At 39.4% G+C, this 14,598-nt stretch overlaps 1 protein-coding gene across 1 annotated transcript; it reads left to right on the top strand.

The window, feature by feature from the left end:
- Positions 1 to 9,092: 9,092 nt before the first annotated feature.
- LOC132869946 (adenosine deaminase 2-A-like) lies at positions 9,093 to 13,871 on the top strand. The gene is made up of 5 exons (XM_060903513.1): positions 9,093 to 9,155; positions 9,257 to 9,287; positions 11,247 to 11,404; positions 13,204 to 13,406; positions 13,494 to 13,871. The coding sequence occupies exons 1-5, from the start codon at positions 9,093 to 9,095 to the stop codon at positions 13,582 to 13,584; spliced, it is 546 nt and encodes a 181-aa protein (XP_060759496.1). The 3' UTR covers positions 13,585 to 13,871.
- Positions 13,872 to 14,598: the final 727 nt, after the last annotated feature.

Here is a 14,598-nt window from a genome sequence, read left to right as displayed (position 1 = left end):
GGGCCGAGGCTCCTCACCACTTGCACCCGTGTTGCCGGTCTGCCATGTTAGAGACAAGCAAGATCTAACAAGTAACATTGCAATAATCCACAGGATCAGTAGAACGGTTAGTAGGACATTCATCTTTCTTCACACTAGGACAACGTTTAGTAAACTTTAGACAAGACGTGGACAACACAAACGGAGCATGCAGACGCGGTGTGCAGCCGAGCAGTGCAACCAAACTTGATGCAAAAAAAAAAAAATCCCAGCAGCTTAATGATGAAAGCTTATACTGCACAGAATGAATGGTTGGTGTGGTTAAGGATTTCAGGAAGAAATTTTGGTACAGCTGGGAGTCTGTGCTATTTAAACCACAAGCTCTTTTAACCCTGAGGTTAAAAATGCTACCTGAATAATAATAATAATAATAATAATAATAATCAGAGGTGATTCTAGAGTCTGTTGTGGCCCCAAGCAAAAATGTCCAGGGGGCCCTTCTGACCAGTGTTCATCACCAATATGTTATAATCTGACACCAATAAAAAATGTATGAAACCAAAGTTTTTTAAATTCCAAATGTGAAAATACAATGGTAAAGAACAATAAAAACAATAAAAACAGGGGCGTTGTGGCTCAAGTGGATAAGGCGCCATACCATGGACCTGGGTTTGATTCCGACCCGAGGTCATTTCCCGATCCCTCCCCGTCTCTCTCCTGCTCATTTACTGTCTCTACACTGTCCTATCCAATAAAGGTGAAAAAAGCCCAAAAAATATCTTTAAAAATAAATAAATAAATAAGCCCTCGGGCCCTGACTCTCGGGGGGCCCCAAGCAGTTGCCTACCTTGTCTGTTCACAAGCTGTGCGTCTGATTATCTCATCTCATTATCTCTAGCCGCTTTATCCTTCTACAGGGTCGTAGGCAAGCTGGAGCCTATCCCAGCTGACTACGGGTGAAAGGCGGGGTACACCCTGGACAAGTCGCCAGGTCATCGCAGGGCTGACACATACTGTAGACACAGACAACCATTCACACTCACATTCACACCTATGGTCAATTTAGAGTCACCAGTTAACCTAACCTGCATGTCTTTGGACTGTGGGGGAAACCGGAGCACCCGGAGGAAACCCATGCGGACACGGGGAGAACATATAAACTCCACACAGAAAGGCCATCGCCGGCCACGGGGCTCGAACCCGGACCTTCTTGCTGTGAGGCGACAGCGCTAACCTCTACACCACCGTGCCGCCCGCGTCTGATTATATATAGATTTTTTTTTTAAAGGAAACTCTTGATGTTGACAATCTTCCAAAACTCAGTAGAAACTAAATCCTTGACACAAAATCCATCTCAGATTTGCTATGATCTGGGTCAAGAATGTCAAATCAGTAGTCAGGAGACCTGGATGCACTGAAATATCAGTGCTGAATGTCAGTACATGTAGAGAAGTTCTGTTTCAATTCCTTTTCTTTCAGTTTCTCAAGCATATCAGTTCACAATGTAAAGGTAAACTCAAACATCAGTGACACGACTCAGCCCTGTGTGATGGTCTAGTACGTTTAGTTTAATCAGAGAGATATACAAATCAGGTGCTAATGTTCCCAACCGAATATGAACTTTTAAATGAGAAATCTGTTACTGTAAATGAACTACTATTTTAATTCCAAGAGCAATACATGATATTTATATCTGGTTTAAGTCAAGTCGGCTTTATATAGCGCATTTTAAAAGGCAAAGCGTTGACCAATCAGTAGAAAATTATCGCAACATGAACTAAACATAAAACACCACAATTAAGAAATTAGATTAAATAAAGCAAAAGAGAGAGATTGAAAGACATCAGTAACAGGACAAAAATAAAGAGGTCGCTGGATAATGGAGGTCTTCCCATGAATCAGATTCCTTGGAGAATAAATACAGTTTCAGATTGGATTTTTTTTAAATGTCTGTTTTAGGGGATAAACAAAGTAAACTATTACACAATCTTGGAGCAGCAACAGAAAAGATTCTTCAGAGGAGAGCGTTCATCTGAGAGCGTGGAATGGTGAGAAGCTGCTGATTAGATCAGAAATTTCTGGAGGTGGAAAGGGGACAAAGCGGATCAGAGATGTAGTTTGGTGCTGAACCATGTAGAGCTTTAAAAGCTTAATAAAACCTTTCTGTATACTTTAACTGCATTTTCCTGATTGTAAGATCAGTCAAGTGTTTTTATATGAATTCTCACTGTAACAAATAACCCAGGTCTTTCTTTGACTGACTTTCTTTCTTTGGCTTAGATGATGCCTGAAATCAGAGTTGCCCTGTTTGGCGCAAATCAGAACCGCAAATTCATGGATTAATCATCATGGGATCCCAGGAGCATTCAGGACCATAACAGGAAAAAAAAAAAACACACCAGTGTTTGTCTTTTTAATTTGGATGTAAAATATTGAATTAATGTGTCCAAGTATTGTAGTATTTATCATATGAATTATATGTATATGTTTGGCGTATTTTGTGACTCGTTGTTACTGTTGGATTACTTTTTATGTTTACAGTCGAGTCTGAATGGTTTCACTCATGATGACTCGAATCTAAGTCATAATGGTAAGTGGACATTCCTCCATAGCTTGGTTTACTTTCTAGTCCACATTACAGCATTTTTTGTTTGTAAGATGTTTACTGTGGTTCCCTGTCCCATTTTGTCCAGATTATGTGCTGCATAACTGAATAAATTTTTCTTGTTGAACCACTTAATTAGGTGGAATTTAATGTAAAGAAATAAAGAATATTCTGTCCTTCTCTCTGTCTTTGACTCTAAATATATTATTCAGGGTCCGCCTCTGTTTAGCAACTCAAAATGGAGGATGGTAAACTGAAGAATGTGCAACTGTGGAAGTTCTTGTGAACATATTTAGGATCTTATGACTCACTGTGTTCCCCTATTGTCAATGTCCATGGGAGAAATAATGGCGTGACTTATTCAGCTGACCAAATGTGCTACTACACAATGGGGAAGTGAGGGGTTTTGACATGGGGAAGTGAAGGGTTTTGACATGGGGAAGTGAAGGGTTTTGACATGGGAAAGGATTTTGACATGGGGAAGTGAAGGGTTTTGACATGGGGCAGTTGTGTAAGTTTAGTCTCTTGGCTCAGTAGTGAATAAAGATTCAGTGGACCAGATTCTCATTTCAAGGGTCATTGTATTTGCATATTTTGCTCTATATTTTTGTATCGCTTGTACTTTTTTTTTTTTTTTTTGGGGGGGGGGGGGGGGTGTCCTTTGGATTAAAGCAGGGGAGAGAGAAGATATGATTATAAGGAGACAAAGCATTGGCAATACTGTCTTAAATCTTGTTTCACGTCATTCAAATAAGAAGGAAAAATGATGGAGGCACAAGGCACAGACTTTGACAATCTTATCAAGTTAAATCAGCTTCCAGTATTTTTTTTCTTAAGTTGCAACAATTCTCAAGTCATATCTCTATTGCACTGCTCCATTTGAGATATTTGTAACCCCACTGAGTTCCGTCCGGCATCACTTCCAGTCTGTCTGTGCTGGGAGGCTTTCAGGCACAATTTTATGACTCTGGTACGTCTGTAAAACAAAAAGTGCATAAGTAACATGAAGTTACTAGAAATGCATCATTAATATCTCACCTGGCAAAGTTGACCCACGTGGTTCTCCTTGTGTATCCAAACTCACCAAGTGAGTGCGGCTTCTAATCTGGCTTTGATTGATTGATTGATTTCTTTATTCCGAACAGTAAAGAAGATACAAAGATAAAATTGCAATAATCAAAACATCGTCATAAACAAACAGAATAGCGTAGCCACAAGGCAGTAACATAATAATGTTCGGAAAGGATTAGGAAGAAGTAAATAACTTATCAAATCCTAACCCTCTATACCACCGCTAATCAAATGTCACTTTCCGCCATAATAAACTATATATACAAAAACAACAACAACAACAACAACAACAAAGAAAACATACCCACATACCAAGACTTACCAACATGGTATAATATCGACCAAAGCAATCATATATACAGATACTTATGTGATGCATAGTATACACACACATGCAATACATATATACAGTACATACATATACAAATATACACATACCTATAACTATACACATATCCATATGTACAAAGACACCCATAATATAATTATGCATATATATATATATATATATATATATATATATATATATATATATACACACACACGTACGTACCCATATACACATGTCTACACTTGTATTATCAATAGAATGTTATTGTAAATCCTCCTCCCTATACCTCATAAAGATCTGTTCCTTATACTTTTTTTTGAACTGGTTTATAGTTGTACATTTCCTGAGCTCCACATTCAAACTGTTCCATAGCTTTACTCCACGAATAGAGATACTGCAGATTTTTAACGTTGTCCTAGCACTGCGAATTTTAAATTTCAATTTCCCCCTAAAATTATAGCCCCCCTCTCTATCCGAGAACATTTGCATATTCCTTGGTACTTTATAATTCCTTTGTACATTATTAAGGCAGTTTTATATTCTATAATATCCCTGAATTTTAAACATTTTGAATTTAAGAATAGTGAATTAGTATGATCTCGGTAACCAGCACTATGAATTATTCTTATAGCTCTTTTTTGAAGTATAGTTATTGCATGAAGTGAACATTTATACGTATTTCCCCACACCACTGAGCAGTAATTTAAGTACGGTAAAACCAGGGAACAGTAAAGAATGCGGAGTGAATTATAGTCCAGGACGTGCTTAGCTTTACTCAAAACAGATATGCTTCTTGATAGTTTAATTAGTATGCATTTTATATGTGATTTCCAAGTAATTCTATCATCTATTATTACCCCAAGAAATTAATTAGTAGAAACTCTTTCAGTATCAATACCACCTACCTGTACATTTATTGCTTTATTTATTTTATAATTATAAAACAACATGATTTTTGTTTTAGACAGATTTAATGATAATTTATTTCGATCAAACCAACTTTTTAACCTGCACACTTCTGAAGAGATTATGTTTTCTAACTCATGTAAATTTGTTCCAGAACAAAACATATTTGTGTCATCTGCAAATAATATCATCTTAAATATCTTTGATACATTGCACGTCATTTATATAAAGAATGAACAGTTTAGGACCCAATACTGACCCCTGGGGGACACCACAATCAATATTCAAACGAGTTGACACAGAGTCACCCAACTTCATAAATTGTGTCCTGTTGCTCAAATAACTTCTTATCCAATTTAATACAACTCCCCTTATCCCATATTGGTCCAGCTTATTAATTAATATATCATGATTAATAGTATCAAAAGCTTTTTGAAGATCAACAAATATCCCAGCGACATATTTTTTATCATCTATAGAGTTACTGATTTCTTCAATTGATTCCATTAGTGCCATCTCTGCTGATCTATTTGCTCTAAATCCATATTGATTATCACTGAGTAGTTTGTATTTTTCAATGAATTTATCTAATTTGTTATTAAATAGTTTTTCAAGAATTTTGGAGAATTGAGGAAGGAAAGAAACAGGTCTGTAATTTGTGAAGTTGTGTTTGTCCCCAGATTTATACACTGGAATTACTTTTGCTATTTTCATATTGCTTGGAAATGTACCGGTTTGAAATGACAAGTTACAGATGTATGTTAATGGTTTAGAAATCCCCCCAATAATACTTTTCACGAGTTTCATATCAATATCATTACAATCTGTGGATATTTTATTACTACATTTATTAACTCATCTCATTATCTCTAGCCGCTTTATCCTGTTCTACAGGGTCGCAGGCAAGCTGGAGCCTATCCCAGCTGACTAGAAGCGAAAGGCGGGGTACATCCTGGACAAGTCGCCAGGTCATCACAGGGCTCCCCACGCGCTGGAGGACGGCCCGGCGAAGGTCCGCGTAGGCCAGCCGGCGGGGAGTTATAGCGCGGCCAGCTGCGCCTCTCCCGTCAGGAGGGGGAGGAGGCGCGCCGCTTCATCGGCCACCCCGAGGCTTCGGCGACCTGCTCGAACAATGTGAGAAACGCCTCGGGGTCGTCCTTCGGGCCCATCTTGGTCACGGTGAGGGGAGACGGGCCCGAGGCCGGGGCGCTGGTGGACCCCGCCGACGCGAGATGCCGGAACGCCTCGCGATCTTCCTGCTGGGCCAGCACCAGGGCTTCGAAGCGCCGCTCTTGCTCCTTTCGGAGCGTGACGAGCGCCTGGTGCTGGCTTTGCTGAGCCGTGGTGAGGGCGTGGACCAGGTCCGCGAATGGGGAGGATTCCATGGGGCTGCGAGGTTGGTGCTCCACCATGTCCCGGGTTTTGGCACCACTGTAGAGCTCTCTGAAGTGTGGGTGGAGCACAGAGGACGGCAGGACAACGCTTCAGATGCAAATAGGCTTTTTATTGCCAGACTTTTCAGTATAGCCGCCAGTTTTAATCTGATAGCGAAACACACACACACTGTGTTCTTGTCCCGGGATGAGCTCTTCTCTGCTCTCCCTCTGTCTCCTTAAATAGGGCGCGGTTACTGGGAAAACACAGGTTAATTACCGTCAGGTGTAATGATTCTGCCACTCACCTTCCCTGGCTCCGCCCTCCTGTCACAGACTGGCGCTTGACCACGCCCCCGCTGCCACACATATGTGTTAAGTGTTTCTATGTATCAATCATTAATTGTACAAAATGATTTTCATACATTTATGTATTTGTCATATCTTTCTTTGTCACATGAAGTGTTGTCTTGATAACACATGTGGCACATAATTTTAGCAAATGGATGACAGAAGATTAATTGAAAGATTTATGCCACAGAGCTGCCTTTAACTAATAATTATCACTTATTACTGACGATTGTACGTTTACTAAACAATACAATACAAGGCTCAATACTCCCAGCCTATAACATACTGAATATCAAGTTAAAATCAACCGCAATAAAAGGAAAATGATGAAAACTGGAATATCAAGGGGTCTACTGTATCAGAAGGCCCACTGCATTTCGCGAGATCGCAAGCTGTCAAGTTGCTAGAATTCAATCTTTCTAGCTATACTTTCACCCCCTACAGCTATCAGTATTACACATAATCATAGATTAATCACACAGCATTCTAATTCAAGTGAAAATGGTCTTTAAAAATACACACAAGTAGTGATTTAGTCAGAGAAACCAACCAAAACAAGTCTTCAAGTCGCCCGTCTTCGTTTCTGTCGTCGTCAGAACTGTCCTCATTTTCTTCTGAAGGTGAGCGCTCAGGTTCAAATCTGTAATGCTGGATACCACCAGGACATTCAGCTGTCAAAATCTCTACTTGTGGGCCATTTTCTTCTTCTGTATCAGTAAAATCAAAGCTAATTTCCTCAGCATCACTCCTATTTTCTGGTGTGTCCGCCATTGCAACTGCACCGAGTGGTTACTGGTATGACGTCACGCAGCTGTTCCATTGACCGAGAGGGGGCGCTGCGAACGCGGAAAATTTCAAGTGATGGGCATGATCAAATAAGGACTGATTACAACCGCGGGAAGCTTTTGAAAAATCAACGGTCAATTTATTTCGAATCTCGAAAGCATTCTGGTGCAGAATAATGCGACTTTTATCGCCACTGCGTGACGCCTTTAAGTGTTGTAAGAAGGAGTGGAAACACTATAAAGTGGTAAATGCTTTACCGTCCCAACTTTTTTGAAATGTGTTGCAAGAATCAGAATTAAAATAAGTGTTTATTCTGAAAAGCTATAAAATTCATGAGGTAAAACATCACATAATGTGCTATTGTATTGCTTTGAGTGCAATACAGGTCAAATATTATTTACAAATCATTGTTTTCAGGTTTAACTTCAATTTGAACATACCGTCCCAACTTGTTCTGATTTGGGCTTGGACCACAGGGTCACCCTCGAGAGCACTTTCACACTTTACCTATGGGGGCATCAGCAATGTACACCCCAGTTCCTCCAGTGTTATGTAATGCCTCATTGTGTGTTTTCCTGTCCACACACTCACAGCCAAGATCCTACAGCTCTGGATGTGTGCCAAAGTTTCCTGCACCTTCTTTAATGTGCACATAAGGGACTCATGCTCTGTCTGAGACCTGGTACTGGCTGATACATGCCATATCAGAGCTCTAGATGGCAAGAGCTGCATTAACAAAATGACAGATAATAGAGCATCCAATAAAAGCAGTGCTTAAATAACTATGAAGGTACTTGTGACTAGTTTGAATAGACTGCAGTTTGAAGAGTTCATTAGATGAATGTCATTGGGAATAATAGCAGTATGATATGATAACACCAGGTAAATCTCATCAGAAATATTCAGTCAAAAAAATGTAAATCACATATTTGTACACAAACTGCTCCCCCATTACAGTCTCTGAAATCAGCGGTCTGCACAAATATCAATCAATAAAAATGCAGGGATATGGATTTTTGGTTTTGTCCTATTAAAATCTCCTTCTGAAAAAGGGTTTAAAAAGTATCTTTTTTTGAATTCTATCCACATTCACTGGATATGAGCAATCGTATGCTCTGACTGGCTACTCTACTACTAGGTTATCAGCTCATATACCGTGAGTGGAGAAAAACAAAATGGCGGAGCGTGTTGCTGAACCAACTGAGGACAAAATAAAAACTCTACTTGAAAACAAAAACCCAGAAAATACAAAAAAAGCAACAAAATATGGAATAAAAGTATTTGATGGTAAGAACATATCTTTTTTCAAGAAATATTTATTATTATTATAGCATTTTTCACAAATTGCTACTGTTATTTCGCCGGTTTGTTTACATTCTAAGTAGAAATGATTTTGTCAGATGCTTTGTACAAAGTTTTTATTTATTGAATTTGCCAAAAATAAAAATGCTCTGTTTCTCAAAATCCAGTGAATGTGGATAGAATAAAACAATTATTCCACTCCATCTCGTCGTACATGGCTTATAGCCAACTCGGTGCTACGTGCCTCGTTGGCTATCAGCTCATGTACGACTCGATTTCATGGAATAACTTAATTATTGAGTATGATTAAGGATTGTACCACCCAAACACCTTCTCAAATACACCCTTATTGCTTAGAAAATTGTTTTATTGGTGATAAATTGGTGCCATGGTCATGCAGTGGATAGTGGTGTTGCTTCATGGCAAGAAGGTTCTGGATTTGAATCTGCTGGTCAGCAGGGGCCTGTCTGCATGGAGTTTGCATGTTCTTGCCGTGCCTGGCTACTCTAAATTGCCTGTAGGTGTGATGGTGAGTGTGTCTCTCCGTATTAGCCCTACAATATAGATTGGAGACCTGTCCAGGGTGAACCCTGCCTTTCATCCAATGTCAACTGGGATTGGCTTCAGCTCATCCATGACACTCCGTAGGATAAATGGCATAGAAAATGGATTAGTGATAAATGACCTGCACTTAAGCTTTAGTATAACGAACATCTTAAAGTTTGAACGTATTTGGTTTCCTTTTCTGTTCAGTCTGAGATGATCTATAGGTTCTATATGCATACAAATACAGTGGTGCTTGAAAGTTTGTGAACCCTTTAGAATTTTCTATATTTCTGCGTAAATATGACCTAAAACATCATCAGATTTTCACACAAGTCCTAAAAGTAGATAAAGAGAACCCAGTTAAACAAATGAGGCAAAAATATTATACTTGGTCATTTATTTATTGAGGAAAATGATACAGTATTACATATATGTGAGTGGCAAAAGTATGTGAACCTCTAGGATTAGCAGTTAATTTGAAGGTGAAGTTAGAGTCAGGTGTTTTCAATCAATGGGATGACAATCAGGTGTGAGTGGGCACCCTGTTTTATTCAAAGAACAGGGATCTATCAAAGTCTGATCTTCACAACACATGTTTGTGGAAGTGTATCATGGCACAAACAAAGGAGATTTCTGAGGACCTCAGAAAAAGTGTTGATGCTCATCAGGCTGGAAAAGGTTACAAAACCATCTCTAAAGAGTTTGGACTCCAGCAATCCACAGTCAGACAGATTGTGTACAAATGGATGAAATTCAAGACCATTGTTACCCTCCCCAGGAGTGGTCGACCAACAAAGATCACTCCAAGAGCAAGGTCTGTAATAGTCGGTGAGGTCACAAAGGACCCCAGGGTAACTTCTAAGCAACTGATGGCCTGTCTCACATTGGCTAATGTTAATGTTCATGAGTCCACCATCAGGAGAACACTGAACAACAATGGTGTGCATGGCAGGGTTGCAAGAAGAAAGCCACTGCTCTCCAAAAAGAACATTGCTGCTTATCTGCAGTTTGCTAAAGATCACATGGACAAGCCAGAAGGCTATTGGAAAAATGTTTTGAGGATGGATGAGACCAAAATAGAAATTTTTGGTTTAAATGAGAAGTGTTATGTTTGGAGAAAGGAAAACCCTGCATTCCAGCATAAACCCCTTTTCCCATCTGTGAAACATGGTGGTGGTAGTATCATGCTTTGGGCCTGTTTTGCTGCATCTGGGCCAGGACGGCTTGCCATCATTGTTGGAGCAATGAATTCTGAATTATACCAGCGAATTCTAAAGGAAAAAGTCAGGACATCTGTCCATGAACTGAATCTCAAGAAAAGGTGGGTCATGCAGCAAGACGACGACCCTAAGCACACAAGTTGTTCTACCAAAGAATGGTTAAAAAAGAATAAAGTTAATGTCTTGGAATGGCCAAGTCAAAGTCCTGACTTTAATCCAATGGAAATGTTGTGGAAGGACCTGAAGCGAGCAGTTCATGTGAGAAAACCCACCAACATCCCAGAGTTGAAGCTGTTCTGTACGGAGGAATGCGCTAAAATTCCTCCAAGCCAGTGTGCAGGACTGATCAATAGTTACCGGAAACCTTTAGTTGCAGTTATTGCTGCACAAGGGGGTCACACCAGATACTGAAAACAAAGGTTCACATACTTTTGCCACTCACAGATATGTAATATTGGATCATTTTCCTCAATAAATAAATGACCAAGTATAATATTTTTGTCTCATTTGTTTAACTGGGTTCTCTTTATCTACTTTTAGGACTTGTGCGAAAATCTGATGATGTTTTAGGTCATATTTATGCAGAAATATAGAAAATTCTAAAGGGTTCACAAACTTTCAAGCACCACTGTACATCTGAATGCATTATATACTTTTGAGACTCACTTAACTATAAACTAATCCCTAATGTTACTTTGATATAAACATATTAAATACATCCATATTACAATATAGATTATCATCTTGTTTATACTGTAGTGTATGTGTGTTTATAGGCTTATATGGCACAGATGTTGACAGGAACATTCTGGATGCTCTGTATTTCAACACTACGCATATTGGGCATGGTTTTGCCTTGGCACACCATCCCCTGGCTAAAGAGCTCTCCAGAAAACTGGGAGTGCCAGTGGAAGTATGTCCTATATCCAACCAGGTACGGCATCAGTATCAAGTGTTGATAAAGCAAATAGAAGCAAATAGACTGCACACAAATACCGTATCCCTATAGCTATTTAGCTAAATATGAACGTTTTATTGTCTTTGGGGTCCTTTGATTCAATTATAGGCTCCCTTAGTCCCTTCCATTTAAATACCACTAACATATCAATCACTTTATTCACAAAATACTGACATACAAATGTGCCATGATTAGTTGAATCACACACATCAGAAAACAGTTGAAGAAAAAATGCCCAGCTACATTCTGTATGAAGACTATTCATGAAATAGTGATGATATAATTATCAGTTTAATGAGCATGGGTTTTTGAAATTAGCATGAAAATCTGCAAGTTCAATTGACTCTGCCCAACAACAGCCTTTAAAGGCATATTTTATAGGAGTAGTTTTCTTGTACCCCTTTTCAACCAACAGGGAACGGGTTCTGTTCTTGTTCGTGCACCAAATTTTGTACTGTTCAGAGCATTTCAACCAAAAATAAATTGGTTCGAAACCTGAAAAGTTAGTTCCCAGCTGGAAGCAAAATATAGCTGTTTTTTCCAGCACGAACCGTGACATCAATGGTCGTGTCATTAGTTTGGAGAGGACGCAGAGTGCAGCAATGGAGAACGCAACGGAAAAGGATATATCTTCAGAAAAAATGGACCGAAAACAAATATCTGTAATAACAGAACAAAAGTTTGCAGGTAATCAATATGCTCTGATATATTGCTGCTACTAAGAAGGTCCGGGTTCGAGCCCCGTGGCCGGTGAGGGCCTTTCTGTGTGGAGTTTGCATGTTCTCCCCGTGGGTTTCCTCCGGGTGCTCCGGTTTCCCCCACAGTCCAAAGACATGCAGGTTAGGTTAACTGGTGACTCTAAATTGAGCGTAGGTGTGAATGTGAGTGTGAATGGTTGTCTGTGTCTATGTGTCAGCCCTGTGATGACCTGGCGACTTGTCCAGGGTGTACCCCTCTTCTCGCCCGTAGTCAGCTGGGATAGGCTCCAGCTTGCCTGCGACCCTGTAGAACAGGATAAAGCGGCTAGAGATAATGAGATGAGATGAGATATTGCTGCTACTGTTTACTCCTGTTGTGAATTGTGCAATGCCCTCCGTTGATGATGCATCATTGATTTACTATGATTCTGAGCAAAGCTAGTTCTCTAGCTGGCACCAAGGTTCAAAGAATCCTGAACAGAACTGGTTCCAGAACCCTTTCCCTGTTGGTCAAAAAGTGGTATTGGTGGTGGTGGTGGTCCACTATATGGCCAAAAGTATGTGGACACCTGCTCTCACACCCATATGTGTTTTTTCTCCCAACAAAGTTGGAAGTACACAGTTGCATAGAATGTATCCTGTAGCATTACAATTTCCCCTTCACTGGAACTGAGACCGAAACCTGTTCCAGCATCACAATGATCCTGTACACAAACTGAGCACCATGAAGACATGGTGTGTTAAAGTTGGAGTGGAAGAAGTCAAGTGTCCTGCACAGAACCCTGACTGAACACCTTTGACATGAACTGGAACACCAACTGAACCCCAGACCTCCTCATCCAACATCAATACCTGATCTCAGCAATGCTCTTGTATCTGAATGATCTGAGCTGAAAGAGTGGAGCTTATTATAACAGCAAACACACAGGGTGACGAAATCTGTAATGAGATGTTCAACAAGCACATATGAGTATGGTGGTCAGGTGTCCACATGCTTTTGTGTGTGTATATATATAGTGCATATGGATACCTGTCCTCCTCTTCACAAATGTCGTGGTGGATTTATATGTATTGTAGGTGCTGAAGCTGGTCTCAGATCTGCGAAATCACCCCGCTGCAGTGTTAATGTCAGAGGGCCATCCCATGGTAGTGAGCTCCGATGATCCGGCCTTGCTTGGCACAACTGGACTCACCTATGATTTCTATGAAGTCTTTGTAGGAATTGGAGGTCTGAGTGCCAATGTAGGCACGCTGAAGGAGTTGGCAATGAATTCAATCAGGTGAATGACTTTTGCTTTGTAATTAGATTAAAGCTTTTTTTTATGTTTGAAAAAAATTTCCGACTGACTTGCTTTGTTTGCGTACAGGTACAGTTCCTTGCCAGCAGTGCTTAAGGATAAGGCCATGGCCTTATGGCAGCAAAAATGGAACAAATTTATATCGAAGTATTCACCATAGCTACTGAAAGTTGAAGAAAACACTTGAATGACATTTTCACACTGAAAAGAAAAAAAAGCAACAACAACCACCAACTCTCTGGTGAAGCCATAGTTTATTGGAGTACTGTTGCAGAGATCCTTTGGCTATTTGACTAAATCCTGACCTTCATGTTTTCTAAAAGTCTCCATCACATAGGGCTGGGTGATATTGTGATAATTTATGTTACAATATGCTTTTCTGAAATAAAGTGGAACTTGTGGTTTTATTTTATAATAAAAACACAATTCAAGAACAGAATTTTAGTGAGACAAAACTATACTGAAAACGCTGCTTGTGAATATGAATCAGTTTTAAGTGACATTAACATTGAATGACTACAAATCTGGCCTCCAGTTCATTAACTTTTGTTAACTCCCAGTAAAGTTGCTACGACTATGAACAGTTTTCAGTGTAGTCTTTTCTGAACACCTCAAAACCGAGCCTTCCAATAAATATCACTCCACTGCCTCTATCCACACAATAATACATTACATTACTTACAATAATGCAGAGCAATGTTTTTTTTAATTTCTGATCTGTGAAAACGTGATAAGACGTGTATAAAATAAACATGCATTCTGCCTGATCAATACACGTGTCTTCTTTTCAGACAGTTGATCAAATGTTACGTGGCGAAATAAAGCCAGATCATTGCCTATATCGTTTAAGTTGTGTGGAAAAATTTGGCCAGGAATTTGTTTCTATGCATCATCAAACTTATTTGATGAACAAAAGTTGTTTTTTTTTAAATAATAACAGGTTAATTTTTTTTAAAGCAAGAAGGAAAAATAATGTGCAGGAACTTTTAATCTCAACACTATATGGTAAAAAGTATGTGGATACCTGACTACACCCATATCTGATTCTTCCTCAAACTGTTTCTATTGTGTATGAACAGGCAGATTAATGTAAGTCATTAATGTATTTATAACGAACCAGAAATCTAACTTATAAAAGAAAGAGACACAACATGTAACAAAATGTGCCGCATGT

Source organism: Neoarius graeffei, chromosome 21 (assembly GCF_027579695.1).
Source record: "Neoarius graeffei isolate fNeoGra1 chromosome 21, fNeoGra1.pri, whole genome shotgun sequence".
Classification (NCBI taxonomy): domain Eukaryota; kingdom Metazoa; phylum Chordata; class Actinopteri; order Siluriformes; family Ariidae; genus Neoarius; species Neoarius graeffei.
The sequence above is the reverse complement of the archived record's forward strand: the minus strand, read 5'-3'. Positions and strand labels throughout refer to the sequence as shown.